This window comes from Cibotium barometz, chromosome 34 (genome assembly GCF_041138505.1).
Source record: "Cibotium barometz isolate CiBa-2024 chromosome 34, ASM4113850v1, whole genome shotgun sequence".
NCBI lineage: Eukaryota > Viridiplantae > Streptophyta > Polypodiopsida > Cyatheales > Cibotiaceae > Cibotium > Cibotium barometz.
In genome coordinates, this window is record NC_141079.1 from 34,939,719 (window position 1) to 34,957,500 (window position 17,782).

Consider the following 17,782-nt stretch of genomic DNA (forward strand, 5'->3'; position numbering starts at 1 on the left):
AAAACGAACAGATATGTCGATGTAGGATATCCAAGTCGATGTCTATGTCTAGGCACGAGATCTCTAATGCCGAGCACACCACGGGGATGACCCACAAGTATCTCTCACCGGGCTAGTACCAGATCTAATATCCAGATCCAAATCCAATGAATCCAAATCCAAGTCCAAGTTCCAAACCAAGTTCTGGTCCAAGTTCCAGTTCCAATCCAAGTTCTAGTCCAATCCAATGATCAAGTCCCAGCTCTAGTTCCAATCCATTGATCCAGTCCAAGTTCTAGTTCCAAATCCAAGTCCAAATCCAAGTCCAAGAATCACTCGCTTATCCCATGAGTAATCTCCACAACTCCTACAGCCTTGTTGATGAAGAAAACCATGGAAAATCTCTTTATGGCAAGAAAACTAATATAAAACCTATTTTAATGGTTTTTCGGGTGATAAAAACCTCCAAAAAATAATTTTTGGAGCAGTTTTAGGGTTTCTGGAATTTTGAGTCCGTATAGCTCCACACATGTCCATACAGTTCCATACGGTTGTACGGATCCATATAGTCGTACGAACAGATAATGACGTGGCACTACAATTGATGGAGGCAAACTGAATCAGCGGGCAACGATGAAAAATTCCATGATTTGGTTCATGATCAAGTAGATGATGATGGAGAAGATGATCTCCACGCTTCAACGAAGATGGCAATGTGATGAACAGGTTCTTTTTCAACTTGATGCTCAAGAGAGGCTCATGCTTCTTTTATACTTGAAGAGGGCCCTACTTTTTGCCAAAAGCTTATCCATGCTTTGCTTTTGCCTTTTTACTCTTTGCTTTTCAATAATAAAATATTAATCAACTTTTGTCAAAGTTATTTAGCTTTTGCTTTTCTAACTTCAGGGCCTTTCTTTTTGGCCCTAGAGCTGCTTTTTGGAAAAGCGGCTTTTAGCTTTTGGTCTGGCTCAGTCTCCACTTGCTAGTGGTGCCCGTGGTTCGCGGTCAACCGAGTTTAACTCTTTGCTTTTTCTTGCTTTTTGGCCAAAACTGGTGTTTTTTCTTAATCAAACCGTATGGACCATGTCCCTATGTCTTCTTTCACCTGTCTGGTGTCTGGGCATGGGTTTCATCATGTGAAATAGAGCTAGGAGGGCCAAATCGTTACACAATACAAGCCGCCATGGCTTGTGTGGAGTCAGCTAACCGTATGCCATAATTCAACAGTTGGTATCAAAGCTTTGAAGCCTACCACTTATTCCTGCAACCACTCTTCGCATCAAACTCGCCCAACTATGATGCCCTGACTATGAGCCTCCTCTCTCCTGTGTGCACTACACTGAGCTCCTGCACAATAGCCTGTCATTACTACTTTGAGCCCGCTTCAATCCGAACCGTGTAAGCATCGCCTACCACAGGCACCTTGCCACCGTCACTTATACGTAGGCCTATCCGCCGTGAGCCTCCCCTCTAACCTACATCTACCTCAATAGCCGCCATCAAGTCTACATTCCACATTAGGTCTACAGCTACATCTGCTCGATGCCTCCATCAGAACACACGTCAACACATGTCAGAAGAAAAGAAGCTTATTCGAAATAAAAAAGAACGGGAGCCTCCACAACAAAAAACAACAAAGGCAGCAAGCTCAAATCAAAGTGCTCCTAGAAGAAAATCATCTCCAACAAGCAACAAATCAAAAAGCTACCATTACACAGGAAAGTGAAATCAATTTGGGGCTTTTAATTTTTTGCAAAATCTTACTTAATCAGAGCAATTCATCCTAATTACTCTATTTTTCAAAATTGAGGGTACAAACCAAGCATTAAAGTGTTGCTATAGCATGCTATAGCATCGTTTCACCCTTGTTTGGAAACCCTAATTTCTAGAAACCCTATTTTTTTGGGAGCATTTTCTTTAAGGGATTAGACACCAGCATTTGAAACTCTCCTTTGCTAAGACCTTCCCATATTCATAGCATATCATGGCTACCCACATGTCCATTAACAAATTCAATGGAGAATGTTTCCATACCTACCAGACTAAACTAAAATTTAGTCTCGTGAGAGAGGGCCTTTCACGAGAGGACCTTTGGCTTTTCATTGATGAAAGAGAAGAGGAGACCCGAGATATTAGAGAGGCCAAGGGCTATGAGGCCAAAGGCTCTTTGATCCCTAAGCTTCCATGCTTTCTGAGCTACATCTTTATTCATACACCATGTTGTAGATCTTCCAACCTCCAAAGAAGCCTATAAAAATTTGGACAAGCTTTTGGGGCTCAGGCAAAGAACTCCCAAGTTTCTCTGCAGATAGAGTTCTATGGTCTTTTAATGCAGCCACATTGAAAGAGTGCACAGAGCGGAAGCAAATAAGCACTAGAGTGTGCTGAGTAGAGAGTGCGAGAGAGAGAGAGAGAGAGAGAGAGAGAGAGAGAGATGGAGCAACTATGCTGAATATACTGAAGTGATACAGTCCCAAGCAAGAGACAGAAGTAGTCTCATAAGTGAGCAAGCAAAAGATAGACTAGACAAGATACAAAAGTGAGAGGCCAGCCCACCTATTTATAGGTGGGGAGAGCTGGCCGACTGGAAATGCTGAAGCTGGCCAACTGGGCATGTGAAGCTGGCCGACATGAAAAAAGGCATCCAGGCTGGAAAAAATCCCAGAAAAATATATAAAATAAGGGTGGCCAGCCCACAATCAAGGGCCATGCAAAAGGGACCAAAGGACACCAAACATGGGCAGAAATTGGGGATGAATGTGCTAACACCCCTCTCAACAGCAGATGTTGAACATACTCCGAGAAGTTGAAGAGTCGTCCTTTGTCAAAGACAAAAGAATGCAGCAACAACAGGTAGCAGGAAAGCTCCACAGCAACTCAGCTACAAAAGCAACAGAACAAGCTGCCACGTACACTGCTCCTCTAGAAGAAAACAACCATGTAGGTTCTGTCATGCTGCTCCAAATATCGGTGCCAAACCCAAATGTAAACACAGTGCCACAAAAATCCCTAGAAGCTTGTAGCTCCAAGAAGATAATACCCTCAAAAGAAATAGAGTCCATCTACTCCAACTCTGTACCAAGAGTAGCCAAATGCTGTACAATAGCATCCTCCTCGAAGGTCAGCATCGCTAGATGTAAGAACTCAATTGCTCCCTTAGAAAACTGTCGGGACTCTAGAAGCCCAACCAAATCCAAATCCCAATCTTTCAAGCCCTGGAAGTACCATTGTGCCCCAGGCACGGTCACGGATACACCTGACCACAATCCAGAATCCTCACATAGAGTAAGGGAAAGAGAAACATTCACAGTAGTGGTAACTAAAGTAGTAGTAGCCTTCTCAATAGCATCACGCAGCATAGGAGCAAGCTCCTCCATAGAAGGCAAAGGGACCAGCAACACATCCTGGTCACTTGTTGATGAAGAAAGAGTCGGAGACGAAGCAATAGGAGACAAATCCCCCTCAGAAGCTGTGAGCAAAGATAGCCCACTATCTTCCTCAAAAACATTACCAGATATATCATCCTAGCAAGGAGAAGTATGCACAGAAACTGAAGGCAAGGCAACAGGAGAAACAAGCTCCTCATATGCAGTGAGCAAAACTAGCCCACTATCCTTTACTACAGGAACATCTCTAAAGAAGTATCCATAAGATCACTGGCTGCATAGCACCCAAAAGTAGAAACCATCTGCCGATCACTGGCATTACCATACAGGTCACAAAGCAACTGCCACACATAGAAAGTAGAAGCATCATCAAGAGCATAGATGAAGTGTCGAAGAACCGAATCCTGACAAATCAGGAGGAGAAAGCCATAGATATACCGTCAATCTTCCTCCACCGACACACATCCTCCGCAGAGGCAAGGTCCGGCAAGCACCAATTCTTGTACGAGAGAAAACTCCATCAAACCATACTCCCTAAGAATAGAAGTAACTTGCAACTTCCATGACTGAAAGTTACCACTATCCAACTTGTCAACCTCATCTAGGAAATAACAAGAAAGTGGTACGGGAGCCAAATCTGAAGCTATCATCATTGATCCAACCAATAGGACTAAACCTCATAAGATAAAAAACTGTCCAAATCAGAAAATGTTGATGTAGGTCCCTTCCTCACGCAGCCCTAAGAGGCTGGACAGCACCCAAAAATCCTCATGTAGCAAAAAACACAAAAGCTTCTGTCGACTGTACCTTCAACCTTGAGGCCACCAGAAGAGGGAAGCAAAAAATGCAGATTTGATATAGAGAGACAAGGCAGCCACACAAGGCCTGGGAATGTGCTGTAAGAGGGTGCAAGAGGGAAAGGCATCAACTAGGACTGTAGCTTGGGCTCTCCTCAAGAAAAAAAACACACAATCTCAGAAGTGGTGTCCACCACAGGTACCAAGGTTGCCACCAAAGCCTGAACCACCACAAAACCCCCTCTACAAAAGGGAATGTCCACCGGAAAGGAAAACGCAACATAGTTACCACGGAACAGGAACGTTCCGGGAACATCGGATGCTAGAACGGGAGCGGGAATGGGAACGGGAGCGGATCGGGAACGTCGCGGAACGCCACGTCATATGACATGTCAGCATATGACACAAAAAAAATGTAACTTTTTGTATACGGATAGCCAAATATGCTTCATAATATTTGCTCCCCCAAGACATGAACATACATTTCTGCAAGCAAAACTTTTTTTTTTTAAAAAAACGTTTCGGGACGTTCCGAGAACGTGCCTTCGCCTGGAACGGCGTTTCGACGTTCCAGGAAGGCGAAACGACGTTCTGTGGTAACTATGAAACGCAGCCACAGAGGGGCTGCTGTCCTGAAAAAAATAGGCCGCCTAGATCCAAACTCCAAGTAGAAGTGAAAAGCTGATGAAAAAGTTACCTTCTGGCTGCAAGCGATGAAGCCAAAGTGAAGGAGAACAACCAGCAGAAGCTGTCCAGAAAACGCAGCAAGAAGAAGGCTGCAAATCCGAGAAAAACGCAGAGGTTAAGGGGTTGTAAATAGGGCTAAATCTCGGGCAGCAGATGGAATCACTGAACTAGGAGCGATGATACCATGAAAGAGTGCACAAAGCGGAAGCAAATAAGCACTAGAGTGTGCTGAGTAGAGAGTGCAAGAGAGAGAGAGATATGGAACAACTATGTTGAATATACTGAAGTGATACAGTCCCAAGCAAGAGACAGAAGTAGTCTCATAGGTGAGGGAGCAAAAGATAGACTAGGCAAGATACCAAAGTGAGAGGCCAGCCCACCTATTTATAGGTGGGGAGAGCTGGCCGACTGGAAATGCTGAAGCTGGCTGACTGGGCATGTGAAGCTGGCCGACAGGAAAAAAGGCATCCAGGCTGGGAAAAATCCCAAAAAATATATATAAAATAAGGGTGGCCAGCCCACAAGAGGGCCATGCAAAAGGGACCAAAAGGACACCAAACATGGACAGAAACTAGGGATGAATGTGCTAACATAGATGAGAGCTTTGATGCTCATGTGAACAGGATGAATTCCTTAATGAACCAGCTTGCACGTCTAAAGGTACAAGTTGAAGATGATGTGGCCCTAGCAGTATTGATAAAGTCCATGCCTGAAGAGCTTTACGAGAACCTCATCACCACACTGAAAAACCTGCCAAATCTTACCTTGGAAGGGATCATAGCCTCCTTCAAGGAGGCAGAAAGGAGGATGAAGAACAAAGCGGAGGGGGATAGGTCCTTTACAAAGAAGAACTTCAAAGGTAAAAAGTGTTCCATCTATGGAAGGAAATCATGCAAAGAAGGACTGCTATGCCAAGAAGCCTTGCAAACATTGTGGAGAAAACAACCACAACGAGAATAATTGCTTTCACAACAAAGAAAAGGCCAATGTCACACAAGAAGAAGAAGAACCTGCAAAGAAGATGCAAATTTTGCAAAGTATAAAGACTCATGGGCCTTTTAAAGGTCTACTACACAGAACGTGGCTTGACTACCATTGTACTCTACTCCAAGGATAGAACCAACCACAGCTTCCAGTGAAACTATGCCATAGGCATAGATTTATCCAAATGAAGTGTGTACTAGGATAACGCTTGAGAGGAATATTGGAGAACAACTCTCATCCAAGTACTAAAGGATAAGTGTGTGTGAATAGCCTCAAAGAGCAACATATGTATGTGTGTGTTGTGAATAGCCTCAAAGGGCAACATATGTATGCGTGTGTGAACCCACTCTTAAGAGTGGTGCACCTAAATATCTAGATATTATACATGTACTGACCTAAGCAGTGATGTCATACACAAGAGGATTGTACTTGAGTGAAGAAATACAACACAAGTCACATCATTTGAGTGGTGCAAATCTATCTGTAATTTGTGCATTCTCTCTCTCTCTCTCTTTGCTTCAAGGCCATAGTCGTGTTTCAGTACAAGCCACCATAGCTTGTGTGCAGGAAGCTAACGGAGTTTATGTACGAGCCAAGGCATGCTAACCAGCACCTAGCTTACAAGTGCCTGTCCTCTCCATCTACTGCGCATTCTATGGGCAATAAAAACCAACACGGTGTACATCTTGCCCCCTATCTAAACAATTGTCACAAAACATATACAACCTTGGAAGTGCATTGTATCTTTATTAACAATAAGATGCTTGCCATGTCTCTGTTAGTGATGTGTGTAGATACATACACACATAATATTGCAAACATGCATGTATCCATCAGTCTTAAAAGATTTCCATGTGCATGCATAATTCTCATTCACAACAAGCGTACCTTGGGTAACTTGCCACCAAGTCGGGTGAACTTGGCAGGATCTTTTAAATACTCTACAATCTCCTCCAGCTCCTCTTTGGCTTCATTGCAGCCCTTCACATCTTTGAAAGTCTTTGTATGCTATTTAGAATTAAAAAACAAAACAGAACATTATGATAAGTGCAAGAAAAAGCATACACTTCACAGCCAATAAGAATTTTCCACATAATAATTTATTGCCAGCAAAAGAAGACCTAGTCTACGAGACCCTACAAGATGCATTTACATTTTAAGCACTCGGTAACAGGCCACATCCATGCCCTTCAATGACAAGTGAACAGCAGCTTAAGGTGGATTCCCAGGGGTTTCATCCAGGGCAGCTAAAAGAGCTTGCCATCAGCTCAGATGCAGCCACCCCGCTTTGATCTGTCAGCCTCTTATCAGAACTCACGTCCAGGCACAGTAGCCTGAACTGGCACTTAAAGAGCAAATTAAACACCAAAACTACACAGCCGATGTTCAATGCTGTAGTGTTTTGCAAAATCACACTATTTGCAAGCTCCAAAGTGAAGAAATTGCTCGCTATGCATGTAATGATTTTCCTGTCACGGGTGACCATTGCTATAAGGCTGTATGTGATGCCTGCCCAAGCTATGGGATAGTGGACCTAAACCAAATTAGACAAGCCACTTAGTACCCATGTCCAGTCCTCACACCTTACTCGCAACTATGTTACCTATCTCAGATCTCTCTCTCGCATAGGCTAGTCCAAATCACAACCACAATGAGGGCGCGTCCATCAACTATAAGGCCCATCTGTAAAAAATTGTGTTTCCTATAGATGGAGATTCCTACCCACATTATATCTTATGATCAGCTGACTAACCCTCTCATGAAGTAATGATGCAATGAAGCAAAGAGGGGTGCAGCTCCCTTCGGCAAGGGGGGGTGGGACGTGGGTGCGGTGGGGGGTTTGTTATTGTGTGGTATGGTGGTGGTGGTGGGGACGGTGTTGTTGGACATTGGGGGCAAATAATGCCAAACTAATCATGAGTCCCCTTGCATGAGGAAGGAACCGGCTTTCAAGTGCAGAGGAAAGCACATCGGCACTATTGCATTTGGTCCAGGTCACCAGTCAGTCACTCCGGAGCGTGTTTGAGGTCTATCCAAATGGAGAAGATGGTCTTTGCCATAGAGGTTACAAGTTCCTACGAATGGGGTTTCTGTGCTGCAGGGGTGCGTAATTTGAAACTGGCCTCTGGTAGAAACCAAAGTGCGGTAGACTAGCAGTCACCCAAACACAGTTGTAATCTAGCAAATAAGATAGATAAAAAGGGAGCTAAAGTGCTACACAAAAAGAACAGCGACACTTGTTGGCCCCAAAGCTTGGCGCCCCTTTCAGTATTTCTTTATTCACATTCAATGGAAGAGTTTAACTGAATACATCATGGCTTATACATATGCATGTCCAATCTGCCAATCCTCTGGACCTCTTAGCATAGCGGTTACACACAGCCTTGTGCCCCGAAACACCACACTATTATTCACCTCTAATCAGCCAAGATAGTACATCCATGAGGCCTTGAATACGCATCTAACTGGCCCATGCCCATAACCATAAACTCAGCCATGAAACAGTCCATGAACCCTTCCAAAACAGTCCAAAAACTTGCCATGTTTCCACCCTCCAAACTGCCAAACCCTTCCTCTCACAAAGGCCATAGAAACAACTCCAAGACAGTCACGAGCCAATGAAAAGAGGGACGGAGAGAAGAGAAAATTAACAGTAGCCGGCTGTCTCTACACAGTAGCAGTCCACCGCCTTCCACTTGCTGCTCCTGCTGTCGACTGTCTTCCACGAGAAAGAGAAAAAAAAGAGAAGCGTGGGAAAAGCCTGCAGTCCAGCCAGCCTGTTGGCAAGGGAAAGAGAGATAGCAAGCCCAGTTCTGTGCGCCTGCTGTCCTGCAGCAGCCTGCAAGGGAAAGTCCCTACTGACCAGTCCACCTCCTGCAATCCAGCTCGTCTCCTGCAGCTGTACCTGCTCACAGATGCTACAGCCTGACTGTGTATCCAAGGAGAGAACCAGCCAGTCGCTTGTGTGCCTCTGTATCTCCTGCCCCGCCCTTCACATGAGCGTGAGAGAGAGTTCAACCTGCAGTTCTGTTAGCCCAGCCAAACAGCCTGTTTTTTTCCAACGAAAAAGCCAGCCCCTCCTATAATAGCATGGGCTCCCCTAAAAAGCCACGTTTCACTTTAAAAGGGTTTTCTTTTGTTTTGAAGGTTTTAAACCTTTGTCCCTTCCTTTGGTTTTATCCCCCTCCACATAGGGTAATAAAAAGAACCTTTAATAAGTGTCCCCAAGTGTGAACATATAACCAATGTGCTACACACTTGTGTCCTACACACTGTCCACCATGCTCACATCTACGCTACACAAATTCACAGGGTCATGACACACCCCCCTCTTGAAAAATGGCAAGCGTCCTCAATTGCATTCTGGTGATAAAGCAAGACATCCAAAGCGGAACCACACTGATATCAGCCATGTGATCCGACTAAAAGTGAAAAGTACAATATGGCAAGATCAGCGTCCCAATCTCTCTGAGCCATGTATATGTAGCAACATTCACTGCAAGCCAACGGTGTAGTAATAGTCCAAGTTGTATACCACTGTGAACCATACATAACCATAACATCCAATGTGACTAGTACACATATATCATAGAAGTCCCATAAGCAGATGTATTGTCAGTTGTCAGTACCTTCGGGTGAGACAAAAGTTGCACCAAGCGACCTCTAGATAACATCTCAGCCTGTCTGTATCAAGGGAGCGGAGGTGCTACCCCCCTCTTGAGCATCAGGCAATGCTCCAAACCTATGCTCTGCTGAACCTGAATGAGCCGTAGCAAGAGTGAGCTCCAACTAAAAGGCATCAAGATAAAGCTGCAATACCTGAGGTGAATCTACTAAGTCACCCTCCTCCATCCACTTCGCATCCATCGGTGAATAATTCTTGAACTTCACAAGATAGCAACGGGAAACTTTACCTCGTACCTTTCTTTCCTTATGTGCCAGTATCTGCTCGGGAATAAGAACCTCATCAAGTTCCTCCACTTCCGGCTAAGCCTCATCTGATACATCCTCATGCACATCCCCAGGGAAAGGTCTAAGTAGACTCACATGAAATGCATTGTGAATCCTCTAGTGATCTGGTAGCTTCAAACGATAGGCCAACTCACCGATCTTTTCCAATGCCTGAAAAGGTCCATAGTAGCGCATGCTCAACTTAGGGAATAAGCGCTCTTTACCCTTCATCTTCTTGAGTCTAGCTTTCTCAAATCGCAAAAGAACCCAATCACCCAATGCAAACTCTAATGCACGCCTGTGACGGTCTGCTGCCTTCTTTTGCTTTTGTTGAGTTCTTTGGAGTGCCAACTTAACTCTCCTATAGGCTTCATCCATATTCTCCACATACTAGTCAGCCTGAAAGATCTTATCCTTTGTGTGCAAAATGGGTGGTACCTTCTTCCCTCCTTCCACAATCTCAAAAGGTGCCTTGCCCGTCAAGATATGAATGGTGTTGTTATAAGCAAACTCCACCAAAGGAAGATACTTTTCCCATTGTTGCTTGTGCTCTGACACATAGCATTTGAGAAGATCTAACACTATGGAATTAGCCTCTTCCGACTGCCCATCTGTCTATGGATGAAATGATGATGACAACTTGAGAGTTGTACCCATGTTGTCAAACAACCCTCTCCAAAATAAACTCGTCATCGGTGGATCACGGTCACTAATGATAGACGAAGGCATGCCATGATACTTGAAGATGTTCGCCATGAACAACTTCACCATGTGATGAACTTTGATCTTCTTACGCACGGGAATGAAATGAGCCTGCTTACTGAACCTACATATGATAGTCCAAATGCCATCATTCCCCGTTTGTGTCCTCGGAAGATCAAATATAAAATCCATGGCAATGCTCTCCCATGGTCTATCTGGAATAGGTAAAGGCTAAAGTAACCCTGGTGTCTTCTGACGGTTAAACTTCACCTTCTAACATACGATGCATTGCCTAACAAAAGCATCAACATCTCTTCTCAAGGTCGGCCAGTAAAAGAAAGCCTCAACTGCCTTTCCTGTGGCGTCAATGCCCCTATGACCGGCATACGGTGGAGCATGACTTTCAATCATAACCTTGAGTCATAACTGCCTGGTAACACACAGTCTACCATGCATCAACAAGAAGCCATCTCTGAGAGTATAATGATCATGCCGCTGACCCTCAGACATCTGATCATATATCCTCCCAAAATCCTCATCCTGCACATACTGCTCTTTCATCTCATCAAGCTCATGATGATAAGCAAGTGAAACTGTTGAGACCTGTGGCTTGCCTAACAAAGCATCTGCCACAACATTCTTTTTGCCTTCCACATGTACAATCTGAAAGTGGAACATAGACAAAAAGTTGGCCCATCTCATATGCTTCTCAGAAAGTTTAGTTTGCATGAGGAAATAACGCAAGGTCTGATGATGTGTCTGCATAGTGAAATCAGTCCCAAGTAAATAGTGTTTCCATGTAGAAAGAGCGTGAATTACAGCCAACATCTCTTTCTCATAGACCTGTAAATGCTTCTCGGCATTCTGTAATATACGACTCTCATAGGCTATCACATGTCCTTCCTGCATGAGAACTATCCCAATGCTGTTCCCACATGCATCACACTGGACAACAAAAGCCTTTCAGAGATCCGATAGTACCAATACGGGATCCGAAGTAAGCTTTTCTTTAAGCTTCTTAAAGGCTGCAATTTCCCGATCAGCCCATCAAAACGGAGTTCCCTTCTTTGTTAAAGCATGAAGGGACGAAGCAATCTCAGCAAAATATCGTATGTACCGCCTGTAATAGGAACACAATCCCAAAAAGCTGCGTACATCATGCACGGTCCTCAAATCTGGCCAATTGAGAATTGCTTCTACTTTCGAAGGATCCATACGGACTCCATCTTTAGACACGATGTGTCCCAAGATGTGTATTTCTTCCAAATAGAACTCACTCTTCTTGCCATTTATGACCAACCTATGCTTCCGGAGTTCTTCAAACGCTGTGGCTAAATGCTCCCTATGCTCCTCCTCTAAGCGTGAATGCACAATCATGTCATCAAAGAATGTGCCCACAAACCCTCTCTGAGGCCGGAAAATCCTGTCCATCATCCTGTGAAAGGTGACAGGAGCCTTTGTCAAGCCAAAGGGCATGACCAAGAACTCATATAGCCCAAAGGTGGTCCGAAATGTTATCTTATGTACATCCTCGGGTCTAATGCGTATTTGATGATACTCGCTTTTCAAGTCTATCTGACTAAAGACTGGGGAGCCCTGTAAGTGGTCAAATATGTCATCGATCCTTAGAATAGGGAATCAATTCTTGATAGTGTTCTTGTTTAGCGCCTTGTAATCTATACACATGTGCCAAGAACCATCTTTCTTTTGCACTAAGAGCACAGTTGAGCAAAAGGGTGATGAGCTAGGCTGAATCAACCCCTTTTTCAACAACTCTTGTACCTGGCTCATAATTTCCTCTTGTTGGGCTGCATTAACACGGTACGGCGGTCTATTTGGTGGGGTACTCCCCGTAGTATGATCTTCTGGCCTTTTCGGAGGAAGTTCTCCTCGCAATGACTCGGAAAAGCAATCTTGGTACTCCCATAGGAAATCAGTCATGTCTTTATCTAACATAGACAAATTAGATTGAGATTCATCATCTTTTGCATCCTTTACAAAAACCAAGTACGCAGAAAGATGCTTTTTCATTACTGATGAAATGGCCGAAGCCGATACAATAGGAACAGATTCCCATTAAGCTTTACATCCAAAATGTGCTCTTTCTCTCTATGAGTCAAAGTAATCTTCATGTTGTACGTATCCACCACCGCATGTACTCTATGGCACCATGGCATACCCAACAAAACATCACACCTTTCAAGTGGCACGATATAAAATTCCTCACTGTCCACAACCCTGCACATGAAGCCTCAGCTTTCCAATAATAGGGTTAATGGGTTTTGTATACCCAGGACAAGCCATATTAGCCTCATACAAAGGCTCCATCTCCTCTGCACGGATCCCCAATCTGCCAGCCAAATCTGGTGAGATAAAGTTGACTCTAGCACCTGTGTCAAAGAAATTCAAAGCATTCTGATCTCTAACTTTGCCCCATGCTCTACACAACTCAGTCTCCTCACCACCTGGCTGTTCTCCAACAAGATCAGGAACTAACCTTGCAGAAGGTTTTGCTTTCTTAGACTTGGACTCCCCTTTAGTGTCAGAGTCCTTGTTGGACTTATGCTTAGGACAATTGAAAGACATATGTCCCTCTTCAGTACAAAAAAAAGCATTTCTTGGCATCCAACAAAGCCTGCTTCTCCTCAGGAGTTCTCTTGGACATTAGTAACATCTTACGCCGCTTCTCTACAGGCACTGTTGCACCACGAGATGCATGCCTTGACTTCTCAGTTTTCTTGCCAATGCTTTTGCTGCCCTTAAATCCAGTTGAAACCCCAATGAGTAACGCATTTGCCGTCATGGCATTCTCTATCATCTGCGACATATTTGTTACTCGGGTCTTAAAACAATAGTCACGCACTTCCTTGGGCAACCCACAACAATACTTCTCAACCTGCTGAGACAATGGCACTGCACAATAAGTAGTATCTGGGAGTAGAGCTTCTCAAAACTTCTTGTTGTAATCCTCAAGATTCTCACATTTCGATGCATCCAACTTATGCCATGCTGTCATTACATCCACCTCAAATGTAGATGTGAGCCACACGGAAGAGAACACCTGTTTAAACTGTACCCAAGTAGATGGTGCTATGCCCTGCAAAAGAAGAGTGGACCACCACTGCAATGCATTGCCCTTGAGAAAAGTCGCAGCTTTTCTCACTTTTGAGGATTCCGTGTAATTTCCACCAGAAAAAGCAGCATCAAACTACTGTAAAAAGGTAAGAGCCTTGAGTCTGTCTTTAGTCCCACTGAATGTGTCAAATTTCACTGCAGCTCCCCCTTCCTTATAATCCTTCGCCTTACCCATAGGCGTTAGATTATCAAAAGGAAGTGGCTTCACAAGATTGCTACCCCCTGCATTCATGCCCATAGTAGGGTCAACATTGCCAGTTCCCACACCTTGCATACCATGCAATCCTACTGATCCTCCCATGTTTCCAAACATGCCACTATGCATACCAGGCTGCATGCCCCCATACATGCTTCCTTGCATTCTGGACTGCATGCCCCCATACATATTCCCTTGCATTCCGGGCTGCATACCACCATACATGTTGCCTTGCATACCAGGCTGAAAACTAGCTCCAAAATTCCCTTGCATTCCCATGCCTCCTTGAGGGTAACCCCCAGTCATAGATTGGAACACAGAACCACCACCAAAATAGCCTGGATGTATCGTTTGCTGCAGAATAGGTGGCTGCCCGAAAAAGGAACTCTGTGGGTTTGCACCATAAGTGTTCTGCATGTTGGAAAACTGTCCAAAAGCAGGATCTTGTGGAAAGGCACCACTACTGCCCTGAGGTGGGTTCCTAGAACGCACCTGAGCACATCCACTGGCCCTACCAAAAGGGCTTTGAATTAGGCATCATCTTCCTCTTTACTTGGCATATCTGCTGGCTGCGTTACATCCTCATAACGTGCATCTTCTTCAGTATGTTCTCCTGCAAGTACATCCTCAGACTCAGTCCTCTCAAGAGTGGTCTCCTACTCTTCCTCATCATCATAGTCATAGTCATCCTCATAGTCTGACATCTTGCTGAAATTTTCAGCAACGAATTTCCTGGAGACAACCACGAGCTCACCCCCTTAAGAAACTTGATGATGGTCCCAGCAATGAAACCTTGAAACCGGCCTCTAGCAGAAACCAGTGCACTAGACTAGCAGTCACCCAAACACAGTTGTAATCCAGCAAATAAGACATAAAAAGGGAGCTAAAGTGCTCCTACACAAAAAGAACAGTGACACCTGTTGGCCCCAAAGCTTGGCGCCCCTTTCGGTATTTCTTTATTCACATTCAATGGAAGAGTTCAACTGAATACATCATGGCCATTCATGGCTTATACATATGCATGTCCAATCTGCCAATCCTCTGGACCTCTTAGCATAGAGGTTACACACAACCTTGTGCCCCGAAACACACTGTTATTCACCTCTAATCAGCCAAGATAGTACATCCATGAGGCCTGAGTACGCATCTAACTTGTCCATGCCCATAACCAAAAACTCAGCCATGAAACAGTCCATGAACCCTTCCAAAACAGTCCAAAAACTTGCCCTATTTCCACCCTCCAAACTGCCAAACCCTTCCTCTCACGAAGGGCCATAGAAACAACTCCGAGACAATCACGAGCCAATGAAAAGAGGGACAGAGAGAAGAGAAAATAAACAGTAGCCGGCTGTCTCTACACAGTAGCAGTCCACCGCCTTCCTCTTGCTCCTCCTGCTGTCTATCGTCTTCCACGAGAAAGAGAAAAACAAAAAAGAGAAGCGTCGGAAAAGCCTGCAGTCCAGCCCGCCTGTTGGCAAGGGAAAGAGAGAGCACGCCCAGCTCTGTGCGCCTGCTGTCCTGCAGCCGCATGCAAGGGAAAGTCCCTGCTGACCAGTCCGCCTCCTGCAATCCATCCCGTCTCCTGCAGTTGTACCTGCTCGCAGATGCTGCAGCCTGACTGTATCCAAGGAGAGAACCAGCCAGTCGCCTGTGTGCCTCTGTATCTCCTGCCCCGCCCTTCACACGAGCGTGAGAGAGACTTCAACCTGCAATTCTGTGCGCCCAGCCAAACAGCCTGTTTTTTTCCAACGGAAAAGCCAGCCCCTCCTATAATAGCGTGGGCTCTCCTAAAAAGCGACGATTCACTTTAGAAGGGTTTTCTTTTGTTTTAAAGGTTTTAAACCTTTGTCCCTTCCTTCAGTTTTATCCCCCTCCACATGGGGTGATAAAAAGAACCTTTAATAAGTGTCCCCAAGTGTGAACATATAACAATGTCCTACACACTTGTGTCCTGCACACTGTCCACCATGCTCACACCTACGCTGCACAAATTCACAGGGTCATGACATAATTCCTTCCATTCCGAGCGCTCTCTCAAGAGTTCTGCCATCTCTGCTTCTGCGGCTGTTTTGCTTCTGATAGTGGTGCAGTTACTCCGATGATAAGATTGTCTACGTGACGAACATGTTTTGGTTGTCAGAAGTCCTTGTCATTCTCGCCAAAAATGTAAGGAATAAAACACCTTCGATTGCTTAAATGTGCATTTGCAACACTCAGTAATTTCGCTGCATCAAGCCCGCCAACAGAACCCGATGATGGCTTTGCCACGGAAATGGCCTAACACTAGAAAACAGACACAGATGATGGCTTTGCCATAGAAATGGCCTAAAACTAGGGAACGGAAACGGCTACGAAAAAGCACATCTTTAATATTGTGTAGTGGATCTAAAAATAAAGATAAAAAGAAGTAGAGAGAAATAGAGAAGAAACATGGGATAGATCATAATTTTTAAGCGCCAAAACGAAAAATTGGAAAAAAAAAACGCAGGCAAAAAGTGTGGGAAGCATCGTTAGGTGAGAAATAGGGAAACACACCTCCAAAGAAACTGACACCTCCAAAGAAACTGAATTTGTCTAGGAAACGGTTGTTTCTTGTTACTATGCCTGGGAGCCAAGGCCAAAGAGGCAGGGATGGTCGTAGTGGGCTGTGAGCTGAAGTGCTAGACCCTCACCATCCTCCTCAAAGAGAAGTTCCAGGCATGCCTCTGGGCCCATCAATGATCCTCCACATTATGGTCAAGTTGAATCTAGGGTCAAAGAAACGAGCAAAGAATCCTCCCAAAGGCAATAAAGTTGAGGCTCCTAGGGAGCTCCACACCAGCCACATGAGGCTAAGCACATACGTGCCATAAGGCTATTGTGAGCCACATTGGCGGCCTATAATGCCAAATTATGCTAGAGGCACCACAAGTGAGGAAGGGGCCCGACATCCAAGTGCGGAAAAAAGAACCTCGCTACTATCTGTCATTCTGTCCAACCAAATGAAGATGGTCACTGCCAAAATCAATAATTTCATTGCATCAAGCACGTCAAAAGTGTCAGGCCATGATGCTACTAATAAGCTCTCATCTCTAATCAGTGCCAGTCTCTAGGGTACCATGAGTTGCCGAGGCTGAAGAGGCAAGGATGGCTGCGATCTGGAAATGGGTGAGCTGAAGTGCTAGACCCTCGCTGCCTTCTCAAAAAGAGTGCCAGGCCTTCCTCCATGGCCCCGGCACTGGTCCCCCAAGTGGGTGATGGGCTAAAAGGTGAACAGGCATAGAATCCTCCACCAAACCTGTTGCGCCTTTGGGCAATCCAAAAGGTAATAACATTGAGAGATCCACACCAGCCACACGTGACAGGGCAGCCTAAGATGGCTAGCCACATGCCCACCGGCTCTTGTGGGCTACCAATCAAAAAGAGGGAAATCCTCCCGAGGTGGAAGCTGTACCATAACCATCGCCAGAAAGTTGCAAGGAAAGAAATTTAGATGTTGTGGACCTGCCACTATCGGGGCTACAGCGGATGTGCCGTCGATCTCCACTGTCTGAATGTGAGTGAGGATCTTTTAGGCAGTACCAAGAATAATGATGGGGCACCACTACAACCCCTCTTTGACAGTCAAATGGATAGGAACCTCAGCGAGGCACTCAGGGAGGAAACTTGTCACTATGACCTCATTAAAGGCTGGCCATCATGAGGTCCCAATGTCATTAGAAGTGGGAAACCGCAAGCCCATCCTTGCCCAAGCACTTCTGGCAAGTAAGGTCCACAGTGCCCTTTCAAAAAAACACAACACAATTAATTGCCCATACAGAAAAAACAATTGAAAGAATGCCACACCTTTTCCGGAACAGTCTCTTTGCTGTACTCTTTAAGAGCATATGCAGTGCTGGTACTAATGCCAGTAGATGGGCCCATACCACTCATGCTACTCACATATTTTCTTAAAAACGCTGCAAACATTACCCTGCCAAAAAAAT

General features: G+C 44.9%; 1 protein-coding gene across 1 annotated transcript in view; it reads right to left on the bottom strand.

Moving 5' to 3' along the window:
- The window catches only part of LOC147618959 (ATP-dependent zinc metalloprotease FTSH 9, chloroplastic/mitochondrial-like), a 77,957-nt gene that overhangs the window by 14,983 nt on the left and 45,192 nt on the right, over positions 1-17,782 (bottom strand). The window contains exons 5-6 of the mRNA XM_086774165.1: positions 17,643-17,769; positions 6,722-6,841 (exon numbers count right to left, since the gene is read on the bottom strand). Coding sequence (XP_086630291.1) covers positions 6,722-6,841; positions 17,643-17,769 — 247 coding nt within the window. The remainder of the gene's footprint in view (positions 1-6,721; positions 6,842-17,642; positions 17,770-17,782) is intronic.